At 45.7% G+C, this 17389-nt stretch overlaps 1 protein-coding gene across 3 annotated transcripts in view; it reads left to right on the top strand.

The window, feature by feature from the left end:
* slka (STE20-like kinase a) overlaps positions 1 to 16648 on the top strand; it is a 37606-nt gene extending 20958 nt beyond the window's left edge. The window contains exons 6-19 of one of the 3 annotated variants that reach the window (XM_061227527.1): positions 177 to 371; positions 871 to 952; positions 3420 to 3551; positions 4647 to 5675; positions 6177 to 6307; positions 6588 to 6711; positions 6996 to 7175; positions 10220 to 10291; positions 11668 to 11797; positions 12088 to 12212; positions 12408 to 12596; positions 12983 to 13108; positions 13302 to 13415; positions 14037 to 16648. In XM_061227527.1, the coding sequence (XP_061083511.1) occupies positions 177 to 371; positions 871 to 952; positions 3420 to 3551; positions 4647 to 5675; positions 6177 to 6307; positions 6588 to 6711; positions 6996 to 7175; positions 10220 to 10291; positions 11668 to 11797; positions 12088 to 12212; positions 12408 to 12596; positions 12983 to 13108; positions 13302 to 13415; positions 14037 to 14183 (2776 nt within the window). In that variant the 3' untranslated portion in view covers positions 14184 to 16648. Of the gene's footprint in view, positions 1 to 176; positions 372 to 870; positions 953 to 3419; positions 3552 to 4646; positions 5676 to 6176; positions 6308 to 6587; positions 6712 to 6995; positions 7176 to 8925; positions 9019 to 10219; positions 10292 to 11667; positions 11798 to 12087; positions 12213 to 12407; positions 12597 to 12982; positions 13109 to 13301; positions 13416 to 14036 lie in introns of all 3 variants that reach the window. The other 2 variants (XM_061227526.1, XM_061227528.1) reach the window with 2 other exon arrangements.
* The last annotated feature ends 741 nt before the right edge of the window (positions 16649 to 17389 follow it).

The raw sequence follows: 17389 nt of genomic DNA, 5'->3' as shown, positions 1-17389 counted from the left end.
CTGTCTGCCTTTTCCATGTGCCTTAAATTATTTAATTTGTTGAAGTTAGGTCAGAAGTTTCTGAGATACTCAAACCACCCTGTCTGGCACCAACAATCATTCCACATTCAGAGTTGCGTTTGATGAATGGCAGGCCCTGTTGGTGCGGTAACGGTCGTACCTGCGTTCCTCCACAGGATGGCGCCGGAGGTGGTGATGTGCGAGACCTCGAAGGACCGGCCCTACGACTACAAGGCGGACGTGTGGTCCCTGGGCATCACGCTGATCGAGCTGGCCCAGGTGGAGCCCCCCAACCACGAGATGAACCCCATGAGGGTCCTGCTGAAGATCGCCAAGGCCGAGCCTCCCACGCTCATGCAGCCTTCGCGATGGTGGGTCGCTCCTTCGACCCCCTCCCTCAAATGCATGATTGCGCCTTTCAATGCCTTCTATACACTGAAATTTTGTTCCTCAATTCGTGTGCTGCTTTTCCACCCTGCCTTTACCTGGGAGTCAGACGTGAAGACAGTCTGGCTAAATTGTTCAGCAAATTACCTGTGAGAAATGAAAACCTGGGCTGGATTTGAATATCCCTGCCGTTTAATCACTAAATTGGTGGATTCTATTAGTGATCAGTAAAAGAATCAATGCCACATTGTTCTCCAGGCCTAATTGGCAGCTGATTGAAAGGAAACCACAAGAACCTGTGGACACTGCGGCCCTCTGGGAATTGTAGTTTGACACTCCTACCTTTTTGGATTGAATAAAATGATTTTGCTCTCCCTAGCAAAATGATTCGCTTGGTTGAATTCAGTGAGTCCCAGGTGACACAGGGAAAATCTCTTGCATCTGAAGATTTTATCATACTGAGACGGTGTGTCTCTTTGGCAGGTCTCCAGAGTTCAGCGATTTCCTGAGAAAATGTCTGGATAAGAATGTGGATAACCGGTGGGGGACAGCCCAGCTCCTGCAGGTAAGAGCCTGAGCACACCATCAAAGGACTACATTACATTACATTCACACCCATTAAAGGACTACATTACATTACATTCACAGCCATCAAGGACTACATTATATTACATTCACACCCATTAAAGGACTACATTCAATTACATTCACACCCATTAAAGGACTACATTACATTCACACCCATTAAAGGACTACATTATATTCACACCCATTAAAGGACTACATTACATTCCATTCACACCCATTAAAGGACTTAAATTCCAGTACAATACATTGCATCTTTTTAGCATATGTTCTTATACAGAGCAAATTACAGCGTATGAGAACACTAAACCTACCACAAGTACAGTTGAAGATCTAGCTAATGGCATTCCCTGGCCAGAGAGTGCAGAAAATGTAAGCAAACCATTGTAAGAACGTGTAGATAACATCCATTCAAGACCAGAAGCCACTGCACTTTCAGCCGTTTGACCGTTATAGAAATGCCCCCAGACGTGCCTGGTTCAGGACCTGCTGCAGTCTGCCTGCAGTATTGCAGTGACTGTGCAGCTGGGCTGAGTGAGACCATGCAGGGGCAGTTGGCTGTGCGTGTCTTTACTGCACGCTCGCTGTAATTTAACCCTCCTAATTTATATTGTGGCACTGGGAAAATGCCTCCAGTCTCAATCGGGGGTCGCAAATTGAGAGAAAATAAAATGAGCTGGGAATGAAAAATAAACTCTTTTCACAAAAAAAAACTCTCTACACAAATTAAGAAAGCAGGAGTCTGTGTGTGATATGCACTGACCACAATCAGATTGAGAAATAGTTCCATAGAATGTATGTTTTTTGGTTTGTTGTTTCATCTTATACTAAGCCGATGTAGAACCGCAGTGTGCCATCTAGTGGTTACTGGTGACAGTGTGAAGTTTGTGTTTATATAAATGGGGTGCGCCCGATATTCTTACCCCAGATAAGGACCCCCTGCTGCGATCTGGATGTCTTACTGTCATCTCGGACAGACGTTCGTGTGTGAAAGGTCAGGCATTCAGTTTGTACCACCGCTGGTCAGCACGTGTCCCTTCTGTTGTCCCTAACTGGCCTACAGAAAACCGCCTGTTTCCTTTAGTCAGTGGACACAAACGCCAAGGCTTTGCGCAGCGTTTGCACTGTATTCACGTCCGTCTCCTGTAAATAGGATTTAAAATGCATGTATTGATGAATTGGGGCGGGGCTCGGAAATGCCTAACCGCCAATAACGTCCTGTTGACATCCAGGACGCCTCACTTACTGAGTCCTGTGTTGTGGATTTTGTTCAAGGTGGCAGAGAGAAAAAGACAGGTTGCTGCTGTTTTATTCTGTAAAACACAGCGGCGTATGATGAACTCTTCACAGAAGTGGTATTATTTCTCAACATGAAACGGTATAATGGCCCATGGATCACATTCACATGATAGCCGCAGAGTGTGCGGAAAACCAGATTACACGCAAAGTAAATAAGCGACTGCACTATTAAACACGTCTTTGAACTCCGTGACATCTTATTTTACAGCAGTATCGTTTTTCTTTGGTCTCGAGCATGAGGCATTTGCAACTCTCCTGCAAACGCACGTTATGTCTGTGGCGGGTTAAGAGAACTAGACTGGTTTATTTGCCTGTGTGCGTGTCTGTTTGCTAATACGGAGTGGCAAATTGAGTTACACAGGTCTGATACGGCTAAAGGCGGGGGGAAGACGCACAGAGTTTGAGTTTGTTTTGCTTTGATACAGAACCGACGCGTTTCACTTTCCAAACTGACTTGACCCCGGAATATAATTTCCACAACGTAGATGGGACATTCCTCAAACAACCTCAAGGACCACGGCAGCTTATTATTACAGAAGATATGTTATTATGAATGCCTCCAGCCTTTGACTCATTCCTTCTCGAGTGCGTGTTCCGAGACAGATTAGACAGAGTGGAAACCTGCTCCAACGCATGTACGCCCTCCTGTGGTACGACGGTGGTACTGCAGAAACCCCAGAGTCAGCAATCAGTCTCAGGATGAAGAAAATCTGGGTGCTCCATTACTGTCATAATCATAAATGTCATATTTTATGTACAAGAAATAAGAAGAAGAATAGTATGCAGTCATACTATTCTATTAGACAAAGGTGTACATACTGTATCTATATGGGAAAAAAAGTTGTTTGCGCTCACTGTGAAAACAATGGTTATTCGATACAATGGACTGAACCATGATCACCTTGATGGAGCATTACCTGCTGAAAAAAGCTTAGGAACATGAAATGACATGCTTTGTATTAAGTCAGCCACAATGAAACTGGCATATTCATGAACCTGTCAACATTAAAAGGGCTGTCTGGTGTACCCACGCCCTTTAACAAAGAACCCAAAAGTTTGCGTTCCATGTTCGTAGAGTTATTATTAATTATGATGGTTGTTTAACATTTTGGGCCAAATACTAACATGCACCCCATCTCTGTACACAGCACCCGTTCGTCAGCAGGGTGACCGATAATAAGCCGGTCAGAGAGCTGATCGCTGAAGCAAAGGCAGAGGTCACCGAGGAAATCGAGGAAGGCAAGGAGGAAGAGGAGGATGAAGAGCCGGAGCCACAGCTGGTGAGTAATGCCGAATGTTATCCAAGTCCGTTTCCATGGCAACTAGTATTTCCATGAACCCTTCTCTGTATACACTTCGGGTTTTTTTCTTTTTTCTCTTTGTATCATTTATTATGAAGTGTAATTTTTTAACCTGTAAACCAAATATATTGTCTTAATGTAATGTCATTTTCACTGCAGATTATGTGGGTTTTAACATTAAAGGGCGTTCATTTACACAGGCATTTTCAGATGTTCTTACCCAGAGAAACTTGCATTCACTTTCTTATTTGCTTATACCTCCAGTGAATTTATACAGTGGTGTATTTACTGAAGCACTGCGGGTTAAGTGCCTCACTCAAAGGTACAATGGCAGTGCCCCCCCCCTCCAGGAATTGAATCTGGAACAAGCCCAGTTCCTGAGCTATTATATTACACTATCACCACCATTAGTGCATCCATTTTGTGGAGGCTCTTTTCCAGGGAGAATTACATCAAGTGAATAAGTGACTTCAAATGGGTTAAGTTCAAGCGGTACCACTGTATCTGTAGCTAACACTAAAAGTCAATAATAATGTTGCAGGATGCACTAGATTCAGCTTTGTGTTGGCATGTATAGGGATGGGTATTATTTAAATACTGTTCAAATGTTTCATTAAAGAACAGTTTTTGTATTGCAAAGGCTTCATTTGCGTGTTTCACTGATGCTTTGTATGTGTAATGTATGCCTTTTAGTTTTGGCATTTGACAGAGGTTTCTGTTAGCTAGCTTGGTAGCAGGACCTGCTGTCACTGACTGAGCTGACCATGAGTGTAATGTTAGCTTGTGAAGCCGTGCTGTGGGGGCATGGGTGAGCCGTGTTTCTGTGGCCAATTCCTTCTCTTCCTTCTTGCGTAGCACCAGACTATTTCAGATGGCAGCTCAGGCATTCATTTTAAAGTGACTCCGAATGAGGCAGTGAAATCAGTGCTGTGATGCGGTCTGGCAGGTACCGCTCAAATGGGAACCGGTGCGGTAGTGGTACCAGGTTTCAGCACCCATCTCTAGACGTGTGCTTAGATGGCAGCGTTTCTGTATGTAACACTCTGTATTTTGGCTGTGTTTGTGTCCCCGCAGGCCGTGCCTGGACACAAGCGTGCGCCGTCCGACGGAAGTGTGGGAAGCTCGGAGGACGAGAAGGTGTCCCAGTCCGCCTCCATCCTGGAGTCGGTGACGGAGAAGACGGAGCTGGAGCAGGCCGAGGACCGCTCCAGCGACAAGCTGTCGGACGAGGGCATCGGCACCAGCGAGCCGGACAACGCCGAGGGCGAGGCCGTGAACGAGGTCGCCGGGGACGCAGAGGAGCCCACGACTACGGGTCCAACCGTCCCTGAGGTAGAGGAGGCAGCTTTGGAGGAGGAGGGTGCCAAAGCGGACGAGCCCGTGAGCGCAGTCGCGACGGGAGAGGAGGAGAAGGAAAGCGAGCCAGAGGAGAGAACTCCAGACCTCCCTGCGGAGGAAGTGAAAGTAGTGCAGGAGGACACTGAAAGTGAGGCAAAGGAGCCCGATGTTGCGCCCCCTGCCGAAGGACCCAAGGAGGGTCCCAGAGGAACGCCTGACCAGGAGGACCTGGATGAAGTCGCCAAGGAGAAGAAACCAGAAGAAGAAGTGGTTGGCGCGACTGAGCCGGTTCCAGCAGAGGGCGGGGCTGAGGAACAGCCCCAGGAGGCTCCTGAGGGCGGGGCCAAACCTACGGAAGAGGCGGAACCCAGCGAACCCCCTGAGCCGACCCAGGTGACCATAACCGTGACCGAACCAGAGAAGGTCCTAGAAGAGGCCACGCCCGACCCAACCCCTGCACAGACGCAGGAAGGGAAGGAGGTGGAGAAAGCAGAGATGAAAGAAGAGAAGAAGGAAGAGGTAGAAAAAGTGAAGGAAACTGAGGATGAGGGTGAGGTTGAGGAATTGGTGGCCCCAGAGGGGGTGGTGGAGGTGGACGGGGCAGCACCGGTGGAGCCAGCGGTGGAGAAAGAGAAAGAGAAGGAGAAAGAAAAGGAGAAGGATTCAGACTCTGGCAGTAGCTCCACAGCCGAAAACAGCGACATGAACCTCTCCATCTCCAGCTTTCTCACCAAAAACAAGGAGTCGGGGTCTGTTTCCATTCAGGTAACACTGACTGCAGCTACTTTATGTCACATTACACGCAGTTTACAGATGATCTTACCCAGAGCGAATTAATAAGAATTCTGAAACTGGTTCATTGTGAGGAGCAGGATGTTGACTTGGCCAGTGTACGTAGTGTTGGGGAGAGCAAATTCTCCCCCAATAATGACCAGGCAAGATGAGATATATCCACAAAAAAATATGGTTTATTTCTGGAGAAAGAGCAGCATATGGTGGACAAGCCTGAACTGAAAAAAGTTGGGCCGGTTTTACTATTAACATATGATTCTGATTGGCACATGGTCAACATGTAACTATTTAGTAAAATATAACAAAGTAAATGATTTGTATGTGCTTTGGGAGTCCAAGGGATGGCAAGGGGGAGGGTAACGGAAAGGCCAGGCTCACCCACTTGTACTCCAGGAAATGGAGAGTTATTCCGACATTCTCCTCCCTTCCCTGGGCATTGGGCTGGAATGAGCATGCCCCATCTTTCCCTCACAGGACACCAAGCGACAGAAGAAGACCCTGAAGAAAACCCGAAAGTTCATGGTGGACGGCGTGGAGGTCAGCGTGACCACTTCAAAGATCGTCACGGACAACGACACCAAAAACGAAGAAATGAGGTTCCTTAGGTACGACTGCTCGTTACGATTCTGCTTAAATCAGTGTGAGTTAAGTAGTCTGTGTAACCAAACTTGGTCAAATACTGATATAACAATGATTCAAATACTTTTCTATGCTTTACTGAGCTTCTCTGGTGTATTGGAACCTATGGAAAACAAAAAGTGGAAACTCCACCTTCTGGTCCACTTGTTTACTTCAATTGCACCAGGCAGTATTAATGGAGCACAGAACGTTTGGCCGAGCTCTGGTGTGTAAACGGGTGTGTAACGCTGTGCTCGTCCTCGGCAGGCGGCAGGAGTTGCGGGAGCTGCGCTTGCTGCAGAGGGAGGAGCAGAAAGCGCAGCAGCAGCTCAGCAACAAGCTGCAGCAGCAGAAGGAGCACATCTTCCGCCGCTTCGAGCAGGAGATGACGGTGAGTCCCCCCACGGCACTCTCAGAACTACACTTCCCATGAGCCTCCACTCTGATGTCATGTGTTCATGCCTTATTTGTTCAGCAAGTATTTCTTCATTTCCTACCAAAACTCATTACAGCTGTTATAACTATGTGTTATTCTCTTGTTATTGTACCAACTACATGTTCTGTTGAAGGCCACGGTTGAAATGACTTAAAAAGTGCGGTAAATAAATGAAGTAAAACTGGTTAAAAAAATATATATATTACGAATTCCCCTGACGGCTGTGCTGTGGGCTTCAGGGTAAAAAGCGGCAGTACGACCAGGAGGTGGAGAACCTGGAGAAGCAGCAGAAGCAGACCATCGAGCGTCTGGAGCAGGACCACACCAACCGCCTGCGCGACGAGGCCAAGCGCATTAAGGGCGAGCAGGACAAGGAGCTGAGCAAGTTCCAGAGCGTGCTGAAGAACCGCCGAAAAGAGGTATGCTTGCTCCGACACAGCAGGAGGAGGCACCCAACATGCACCCAATCAAGCTTTAGGACACATCACCCACAGCCATAGGACACACCCAAACAGCCATAGGACACTCCCAACAGATATGTAGGACACGTCCAAATGAGCGCTAGGATACGCCCATCAGATTCGTAGGACATGCCCACCAGAGTCAAAAGACACACCTGTCAGAGCCGTAGGACACACCCGACACAAACAGGCACGCCCATCTGAGCTGTAGAACATGCCCCACACAGCCATAGGACACACCCAAACAGCCATAGGACACTCCCATCAGATATGTAGGACACGCCAAAATGAGCACTAGGACACGCCCGTCAGATTCGTAGGACACGCCCACCAGAGTCATAAGACACGACTCGGGTCGTAGGACATACCTGTCAGAGCCAAAGGACACAGCTGTGGGACACGCCCATCACAGCCGTGGGACACGCCCATCATAGACGTAGGACTTCCTGGTTGTTGCCATATTGATGGGTTCCAGGCTCCTGAAGTCTGAGCTTTCTGGTGCTGGTGCTCTTCTCTTCGTTATTGCCGCTGCCTCAAGACCAAACCTCTCCCTGTATAGCTGCCTTCAGACCTCTAAGCATTCTGGGTCTTGCATTCCTAACTGGCTCATGGTGTGGAAGTACAGAGGTAGCTGGGTAATCTCGGAGTCTTCTGTTGCCTGGTTGTGTGATACAGAAACACTGATGTGTTCTGTGGTGGTGTGGAACAAGCTTTCTCTGAGACAATGGCTACCATTACTCAGTGGTGTATATACTGCATGGCTTTTGCTAGGGATTGGCTGGCTTGGCTGCCAATCTGAAATGAATATGGCAACAACAGTGAAAGTGACAGCTCTTGTATTTAGCATTATGCTACTATAGATACTATTGATATTTGTTCTCCTTTGTGTGAAGAATTTGTAACGTGTTGTGTTTGTTTCTGTTTATGTAATGTAAAAATGCTAGTACTGTAAAGATACTGTCTGAATGTCATACTGTTTTTGATGCTGGTTGTGCTGTATTTCCTGTGCATGTTCGGTAACGGTGACTCGTACAGTGTGTGGGGGTACATCAGCTGGTTCCGGTGGTGGGATGGGTGCTGTTGGATCTTGATGACTCAGGTTCATCTGGCAAAAACCTCATCATGATTTAAGGATTTCCTCTGAAGGAGCTGACCCTCTCTTCCTCTCCCTTCATCTCTGTAAACAAGGTGCACACTGAGATATTGATGGATAACGCTGCCCAACCAAACGGCAGGCTTTGAATAACTGGGTGTAAATCTGTTATAAACCTGCACTGGCAAAGACATATCCAGTCAGTGGGTCACTCTGCCGATATATCACTGTGCACTAGTAACACTTGCAAGAGCGCTTTTGGACTTCTCTTCTCAAGAGATGCAACTGAGGAGAGCTAGGACTGGGTGTCATGTTAACAGGCATTTCATTACATCTTCTGCATCTCTATGGTTAAACGCTAACACTGATTAAACTCTTCCCGGGAATCGCCTCCTTATTTACTCTTCTTTCTTCTGGGATCTTTACTTCCAGAGGTGCTCGGTGTTTGATTCTGCAATATTGATCAAATGCTTCCTTTCTCTGAGGTGTAACTTCAGGGAGCAATTACGTTAAACCTTCGGCTTGCCTGCGCTTTCCCGTATAACATGGCTGTTGTAACGAATGACTGAAGCTTGAGAGGCTTTTTCCCATGAAGTCTGCATGCTCACACTGTAGGTGAAACAGGAAGTGGGCCTTTCACCCAAACACATGAGAAAAACGCTCATGAAACGGCTAAAGGAAGACCTGTCAGCCCTGCAGCATGACGAGGTAATGCTATTACTTTCTGAATCTCATTAACTCTACTGCTGGTATTATCACACCTCACCCCCCTTTAGACCTCATCCGACCTCTCGAAGTCTTAGCTCTGGATATCCCGCCTCTCGATACGACATACCGCCTCTTGACCCGACGACACGACATCTGCACCTCTCGACACGACATCTGCACCTCTCGACACGACATCCGCACCTCTCGACACGACATCTGCACCTCTAGACGTGACATTCCACCTCTCAACACGACATCTGCACCTCTCGACACGACATCCCGCCTCTCGACACGACATCCCGCCTCTCGACACGACATCCCGCCTCTCGACACGACATCCCGCCTCTCGACACGACATCCCGCCTCTCGACACGACATCCCGCCTCTCGACACGACATCCCGCCTCTCGACACGACATCCCGCCTCTCGACACGACATTCCACCTCTCGACACGACATCCGCACCTCTGGACGCAACATTCCACCTCTCGAAACGACATTCCTCCTCTCAAAACGGCATCCCACCTCTCGACATGACATCCCAGCTCTCGACATGAATTACCCCCGTCTCAACACGGCATCCCACCTCTCAACACGACATCCCATCTCTCGACACGACATCTGCACCTCTGGACACAACATTCCACCTCTGGACACGACATTCCACCTCTCGAAACGACATCCCACCTCTCAATGCGACATCCCGCCTCTCGACACCTCATCTCTTCACTCTTCATTCCTCATCGCTTCACTTTTCTCCTTCCTGGAGTCCTCCTGCATTTTATGTCCATTTATTTATCTTTGCACATGGAGAATCGGCTCATCTGGAACCCCTGGGTCAGCAAGGATCGCTCTGAGGTGTAATATTGCATATTGCAGTGGCAGGTCAGTGAACTGCCGGTTTGGACAATAGGTCTGCTACTAACAGCAGCTGCTCAGGCCTGCATGTTAACTGCGGCATGAAAAGACGGACGCGAGATATCCGCGTTTCTAACCAACGAGTAAAACCAGAAGAGCTCCTGAGCTAAACCATCCCTCTCTTCTATCCCAGCATCCCCTGCTGCCCATCCCACCTCCAGTCCTCAGCAGCGCCCGGGGGAGGAATGTATATGGTGCTGTGTGGAGGGGTGGGAGAGGGCGGGGGGTGTGCTGGTTTCGGCGCGTTGCTGATTTTGGGGAGTGCCGTCTCTTCTGATCCGCAGGCCGTGGCCCAGGTTATGGTTCAGTCTTTTCAGTTGTCCTCATGTACTCTCTTCAACGCTCAGATGCAGGATGTAAGTGGCACCTTTCCCTTTCTCATTCTCTCTCTCTGTTTCTCAGCGCTCACATGTGCACTGAATGTGTTCCCTTGTGTGCAAACAGAGGTTTGTTTCACCATTGTATAAAACCAAAGATTCAAGACCAGAATGCATGATTTTTTAAAAATGATTATTTATTTATTTTTACAACTCTCAACTGGCTTGGGATAAAAGATGTTGCAGGGATAAGAGAAATAGATTTCGGCACAAGAGATTCACCACAATTGTCGGGATGACGGAGTGTATCATTTTTGTCCCTGATATTCCTGTCCTTTTCCCTAACTCATACTTTGAAGGCCTAGCCTCTACTTATATCAAAAGTGCAGCTTAAAAGGTGGAGAGTCAGCTTGTCAGAGGCAGCTAAAATCATCAAGTGGTGATGCTGAGATCTGCATGAGCAATGCTGTCTAAATCAGCCACAGCTACGACGCGTGTAAACAATGAAGCGGGCACATGTGAGCACAACGTGTTTTTGTTTTGCAGTGCTGCCATTGGCTGTTGCAGTGGTCTGTTCTTGAGTGTTTCCTCCTCCTATTTGTATTCTTTCGACAAATGTTTGGTCAGTAAATCCAGAATGCACTGTTTAGAAGGCAGCCATGACAATAACATTTGTCCTTTAATGTGAATGGTGAATTAAGTGAGTTTTATTGTGGTAGGTTGTGCATCATTTTAATACGTTTTGCATCCTGCCACCTATGGTGTATGCGCAAATGCACATAGATAGTATCACTTATCACTCCTTTAAATAAAAACTTGTTGGAAGTTGTTGGAAGTTCCTTTTTATTGATCTTATGCGTTTGAGCATAGCCATGTTTATTTGTGAATGGAATACTCACAAAGCTTTATTTAAACAGACCATATTATTTTATGACATATGCATACACTACAAAAGAATAATGTGCTATTATTGATCTCAGAAATATAAAAAAAAAAATTTTAACAAGCTGGTAAAAGGGGAATAAATATGCCACAACACAAACATACTACGGTTGTGGATTTGGGTGGGTAAAAAATGTCTAGTTTCATTAATCGTGTTTAATAACAAACGAAAGAGTAGATGTAGTGAGCTTAAATATGTGAATCTGGGTTCTGTTACATATTATACTGTTAGCCAGTGTTCCTCCCTGCCACTCAAAATGAGTATCAATATGAACTGAATTAATGCAGAGCTCTGGAAGCAGTCATTCCTGACTGGCTTGTTTGTGATGGTGTTTGGCTCCTTATTTGGTTATCGCGTGCTCTTGTGTGTTTTTGGCTTGCTGCTCTGGCCGTCCCTGTTGTGGTGAGTATTTAAAGAGAGGACTCTAACATAATCTTCCTGTCCGTCCGTCCGTCCGTCCGTTTGTCTCCAGGAGCAGGAGTTTCTGCAGAAACAACAGCAGGAGCTGGACGGCGCTCTGAAGAAGATCATCCAGCAGCACAAGCACGAGATCGCCACCATCGAACGTGACTGCCTCAACCACAAACAGCAGCTACTCAGAGGTCAGAGGTCAAATGCTGCTTGCCAGAATGTATAAAGGCTTATCGTTTTCTAAAGTGCCGTCCTTCACTGACGAGTGTCTGGTTGACACAGACAAAACATGTCAAACCACATTTTATGGATGTTAATTAAACAACAGTTACAGTGAGGTTTTTCTGAAACTGTGTTGTTGATGATAATCATTTCATAATTATCTTCTCAGCACTAGTTCTGCATTTATCTCAGATGTCAACGCCTCATATTATTTTTTAAATGAAATGTGTGTGTGTGTGTGTGTTCTCTGTCTCTCCAGCCCGAGAAGCAGCCATGTGGGAGCTGGAAGAGCGCCACCTGCAGGAGAAACACCAGCTGCTTAAACAGCAGCTGAAGGACCAGTACTTCATGCAGAGACACCAGCTGCTGAAGAGGCATGAGAAGGTGGGTCAGCCAGCCAGAGTGACTGCATTATGGCCCTTCTGTCTATATGACTACTGCCAATAAGATTGTCAGTAAAAAAATGGCAATGTTGATTGTTGAGTACTTCCTGGCTACACTTCTGCAGTACCTGAAGTAATTAGCAGGAAGTACAGGCCAGCTTCCAGGAAGTGAGCAGCGTTTTCCTTGTGCTTCCAGGAAATGGAGCAGATGCAGCGCTACAACCAGCGGCTGATCGAAGAGCTGAAGAACAGGCAGGCCCAGGAGAGGGGCCGCCTGCCCAAGATCCAGCGCAGCGACGCCAAGACCCGCATGGCCATGTTCAAGAAGAGCCTCCGCATCACCTCTGTGGGCACGCCCGAGCAGGACCGGGAGAAGATCAAACAGGTTAGGGAGGAAGGCCCTGCTGCCTCCATTCTAGTGGCCACTAGAGGCCATGTATGGTATTGCATGTAGATATTGCTCATTTTCAAAAAGCTTCTCTATGAGTCAGTTAATGTGCTTTAGCGTGAGTGGCTGTGGGTGTGTTAATATGCCTCAGTGTGATTGACTGTTAATATGCCTCAGTGTGATTGACTGTTAATATGCCTCAGTGTGATTGACTGTTAATATGCCCCAGTGTGATTGGCTGTTAATATGCCCCAGTGTGATTGGCTGTTAATATGCCTCAGTGTGATTGGCTGTTAGTATGCCTCAGTGTGATTGGCTGTTAGTATGCCTCAGTGTGATTGGCTGTTAGTATGCCTCAGTGTGTGCGTTTGTGTCCCGGTCAGTTTGCGTCGCAGGAGGATAAGAGGCAGAAGAACGAGAGGCTTCATCAGCAGCAGAAACACGAGAACCAGATGAGAGACCTGCAGCTGCAGTGTGACGCCAACGCCAGGGAGCTCCAGCAGCTACAGGTACTGAGCGCTGTGTGTGTGTGTGTGTGTGTGTGTGTGTGTGTGTGTGTTTGTGTGTGTGCTTGTGTATGCTTGTGTGTGCGTGCAAGTGTGTGTTCACGAGTGAGTGTGTGCGAGAGTGTGTGTGAGAGAGTGTGTGCGAGAGCGTGAGTAGGGCACAGGTATAACGCTGTGTGTATGGCCTTGGTTACAGAATGAGAAGTGCCATCTCCTGATCGAGCACGAGACTCAGAAGCTGAAGGAGCTGGACGAGGAGCACAGCCAGGAGCTGAAGGAGTGGAGGGAGAAGCTCCGGCCCCGCAAGAAGGTCAGAGTCACAGTCACAGTCAGATCCAGCTCATTCACGACACACATTTGCTAATTTATACATGTTCAGCACATCCCCCACTGCTATCACCCAATGAACACGTATCGGAAAGTATTTTTGTGGAAAATTTCTCATCTATCTTTAATACCTGTGGGCATAGTTAGTGTGTAAATCAAGCGGGGAAGTTAACGCTCATGTGAAGTGTGTCCCAAGCTCGAGTACAAAACTGCCAGGTATTCGTGGAATTCGCTGGAACTTCGGAAAATTGAAGTCCGCTTCGGAACACACTTTCTGTTCCTAGTAGTCATTGTGTTTTCAGAGGTGACAGCCAAGAAGAATTGGAATTTTAAATATTAAAGAAAATATAACAGAATGTAAGTAAAAATACAAAGCAGCAGTTAATGAGGACATAAAACTACATATGCTAGCTAACGCCACTGACGAGATGACTAACGTTAGCCGCGAATATCATGTCGAATTTTATGTTCTTGCATTCTAAGTGCTTGACTTGTTGGTGTGCTTGTAAGTTAACCTCATAAGAAGTATGAGTATTAGGAGTACACGAGTGAGCAGTCTGAGACGTGGTGTTGCAGTGAGACTGAATTCTGCTGATCTCTGCAGGCCCTGGAGGAGGAGTTTGCCCGGAAGCTTCAGGAACAGGAAGTGTTCTTCAAGATGAGCGGCGAGTCGGAATGCCTTAACCCCTCCACCCAAAGCCGCATCTCCAAATTCTACCCCGTCCCCAGCGTGCACTCGTCCGGCTCGTAACGGCGCCACCACGCGCACCGGACTCCCCGAAAAACACCCCGCCTCTCTCCTCTCCACCCACGACAATCGCAGCTCCTGTGCTGGGGTCCCGCCCCGCACTGTTCCTGGTAATGGGGTGAAATGGCCACCGGCGGCCATTTTAAACAGAATGAAGTTACTGAAGTCTAGGGCCACCGTTGCCTTGCTTATTTTTGTGTGTGCGTGTAATCATCATTTTGTATTCTGCATCAATTTGAGGACAAAACAAAGCAAAATATCCAGCTTCAGTGAATAATAGTGTTTTCTTTCTTTCTCTACTTGCTCCCGGGACGGTATTTTCAAAAGCGACGTATTGACTCGACGTATTCACCTGTGTTAAAGCTTTCACAACAGCTTAAGTGTTAACATCATTTTGACATGAATGAACTGCAGTTTAGATGTTTTCCTCCATAAAGAACCCAGTGCCTAAAATAATTAGATCCCGTGATTCAGCTTGCATTTTTACGCAAGCTTGCTCCAAGTCAACTGCTGCTCAGAATCCCCTAATAGTTATTTGCACTAAACATAGTTGGAAATTTGTACAAATACCATAATATTTTCTATTTAACATATGCGGTGGTGCTTGAATTAATTCTGAGGCAGTTGAATGCTGTTTACTACACAGTAGAATGTACCTTGGTTAACTATGAAGTGCACATTCCTAAGATGAGTCTTGAGGTCATGATTTATTTTCTAAAGGTTAATGTATCGAGCTCCATTAAAGGATAGTACACTCCTGACATTTCAGCGGGTGAACAGAATGCTGCATGCGTTTGAATATTACTGTCAACGGCTTTCCTCCAAACAGTTTGTATCTCATATAGTAACTTCTAATACTTTGTGTGCCTGTGTGTGCTTGTGTGTGTGCTTGTGTGTGTGCTTGTGTGTGTGCTTGTGTGTGTGCTTGTGTGTGTGCTTGTGTGTGTGCTTGTGTGTGTGCGTGTGTGTGCGTGTGTGTGCGTGTGTGTGCGTGTGCGCGTGTGCGTGCATGCGTGCATGCGTGTATGCATTTGCATGCGTCTTTTTGTCATTCTTTTGGTCATGGTTATATATTTTTTTTACTTTGAAAGTAACATGCCTTTTGTTTTTGTTTTTAGTCTTGTTACTTTCAATTATCAATTTATACACAGGGTTTCTTTGTGTTATGCAGTTGGACTTTTTAAAATTAAGGTGAGAAACGCATAGGCAAGACTTTGTAAGGTTTTGGAGCTGAGACGCGCACACACACACACACATACCCACACACATACCCACACACACCCACACACACACACACACACACACACACACACACACACACAGATTCATACCTAGGAATGTATTTGTCCTGCCATATCTTGCACTGTTGCTGTTACAGTACATGAACTGAGAATATGCAGTAATGAAGTGTTCTTTATCTCCACTAGGGGCAATACACAGCCAGGTCATTGTTCAACTGAATTCAGTTTGTTACAACTAACAATATATACCTTTGAACCCCTTACCCTTACCATATCTATATTGTTAGACATTTCATTTCCAAATATATTAAATCATACAGAGGGTAATGCATGATCGATCTTCTGTTTGTCTTCCCCCCCCCCCCCAATTTATAGCCAGTTATTAGCTCTTAATTTAAAAAAGTTATATCTCATGATTATCAATAGTTAGCCTTAAATTTCCTGAAATTGAATTGTCAGCTGCATCATAACTAAAATGGTGTAATCCATTGTAATTGCCTCCTAAGATTCACTGTGCGTCACTTTAGACATTAATGTTTGGTTCGCCTGATCGAGGGATTGTCTCCATGTAGATCTAAATTCAGCTGGATTCTGTAGTTACGGTTTACGTCTCGAATGCTGTTGATGTCATGTAATTAACATTCTGGATGTAACTTTCATTAGCTTTTCATTTCATATGAGGGTTCTTATTTCATGACGGGCACAAAACATTGTTTTCAGAAGGTTTTTTCTGTGTATGGTAAGCTTTACTGCATTTGCAATGCTATAGTTTTTCTGATAGTTTCCTGGCAGAAACCTGTTGTTGTGAATGACGTACAACATGTGTTCATTAATTACCCACGCACCGGAATGAAAAATTATTTTCACAAAGTCTTCAGTGCTGGAATGAGAACTCATACAGGATAGGGCCCTGTTTCACAACATTGAAATTCTGTTCATTAGTGCCCTTGGACATGGACCCATTGCATGTCTAGAAAAACTATTGCATTGCAAAGGGTTGTGTTTAAAGCTGTGGGGTATGTACTGGTAAGATTTCTGTTCAACAACAACCTTCAGTGTGTTCAAAATGAAGTGTGGAAACTGTAAAAGTATGCTGTAATTTGAATGTGTAAAATGAAATCATTTTACCCTGGAGATCATATGCATTTTCAAGATCAGGTGATTTGTATTTAAAACACTTCCATAGATTGGTATTACTGTACTGTAAATAAAGCATTTATATTTACACAGAGTGGCTACAGTGGCTTAATGTATGATGATGTCATTCCTTCTGCTATTTCACTGACAAGTCCAAGCCAGGCTTATTGAGCAAGGTACTGTTTGGGAAAAAATATATTTCTATGAAAGCATTGGTACAAATATGAATGAATGACCAAGCTAAGTAGCCTTTTTTTTGTAGACAAGCCTTTCTATTTGCAAAATGATATCTGCAATTTTTCTTGGAATATGAGTGGATTTCACCCCAACTCAAGAGTTGCCCAAATTGAAATTAATTGTTTACTTGAATGCATTCAGAGAACAGCTGCAGTCAATGGTTGTGATTATTTAAAAATGATTTAATGATTTAATTAAGCCATATCCAAAATCTAACCTGAATCAAAAGCCAATTGAAATACCATTCAATTAAACCAGTCCTCTCAATAACACCCACTTCGCAGATGTTGGACAAGATCAGTGTCGTGTCTTCTCATCCACTCCTCAAGATCAGCTAACTATAGGATTACTGTGCTGTACCTCTTACTGGACATTGCACTTGATCTAAGCCAAGAGGTAATTCAAACATTTCAGCATCTTGTCGCCATTAGTGAAATGGCATTGTATGCTGATGCAAGTCTTGCATACCGAACTCAAAAGGTTCCCAACAGGTGTACAAGCTAATTACAGAGGAACTACGAATCCAAATCTCTATGTTCAGTTTGGCAATTAAGGAGTGGTATGGTAGAAGTTCCAAAAGTAGCATACATTTTA

The sequence above is a fragment of the Conger conger genome, chromosome 18, assembly GCF_963514075.1.
Source record: "Conger conger chromosome 18, fConCon1.1, whole genome shotgun sequence".
NCBI lineage: Eukaryota > Metazoa > Chordata > Actinopteri > Anguilliformes > Congridae > Conger > Conger conger.
Note: the sequence above shows the minus strand (reverse complement) of the source record. Positions and strands in the feature narration are given on the sequence as shown.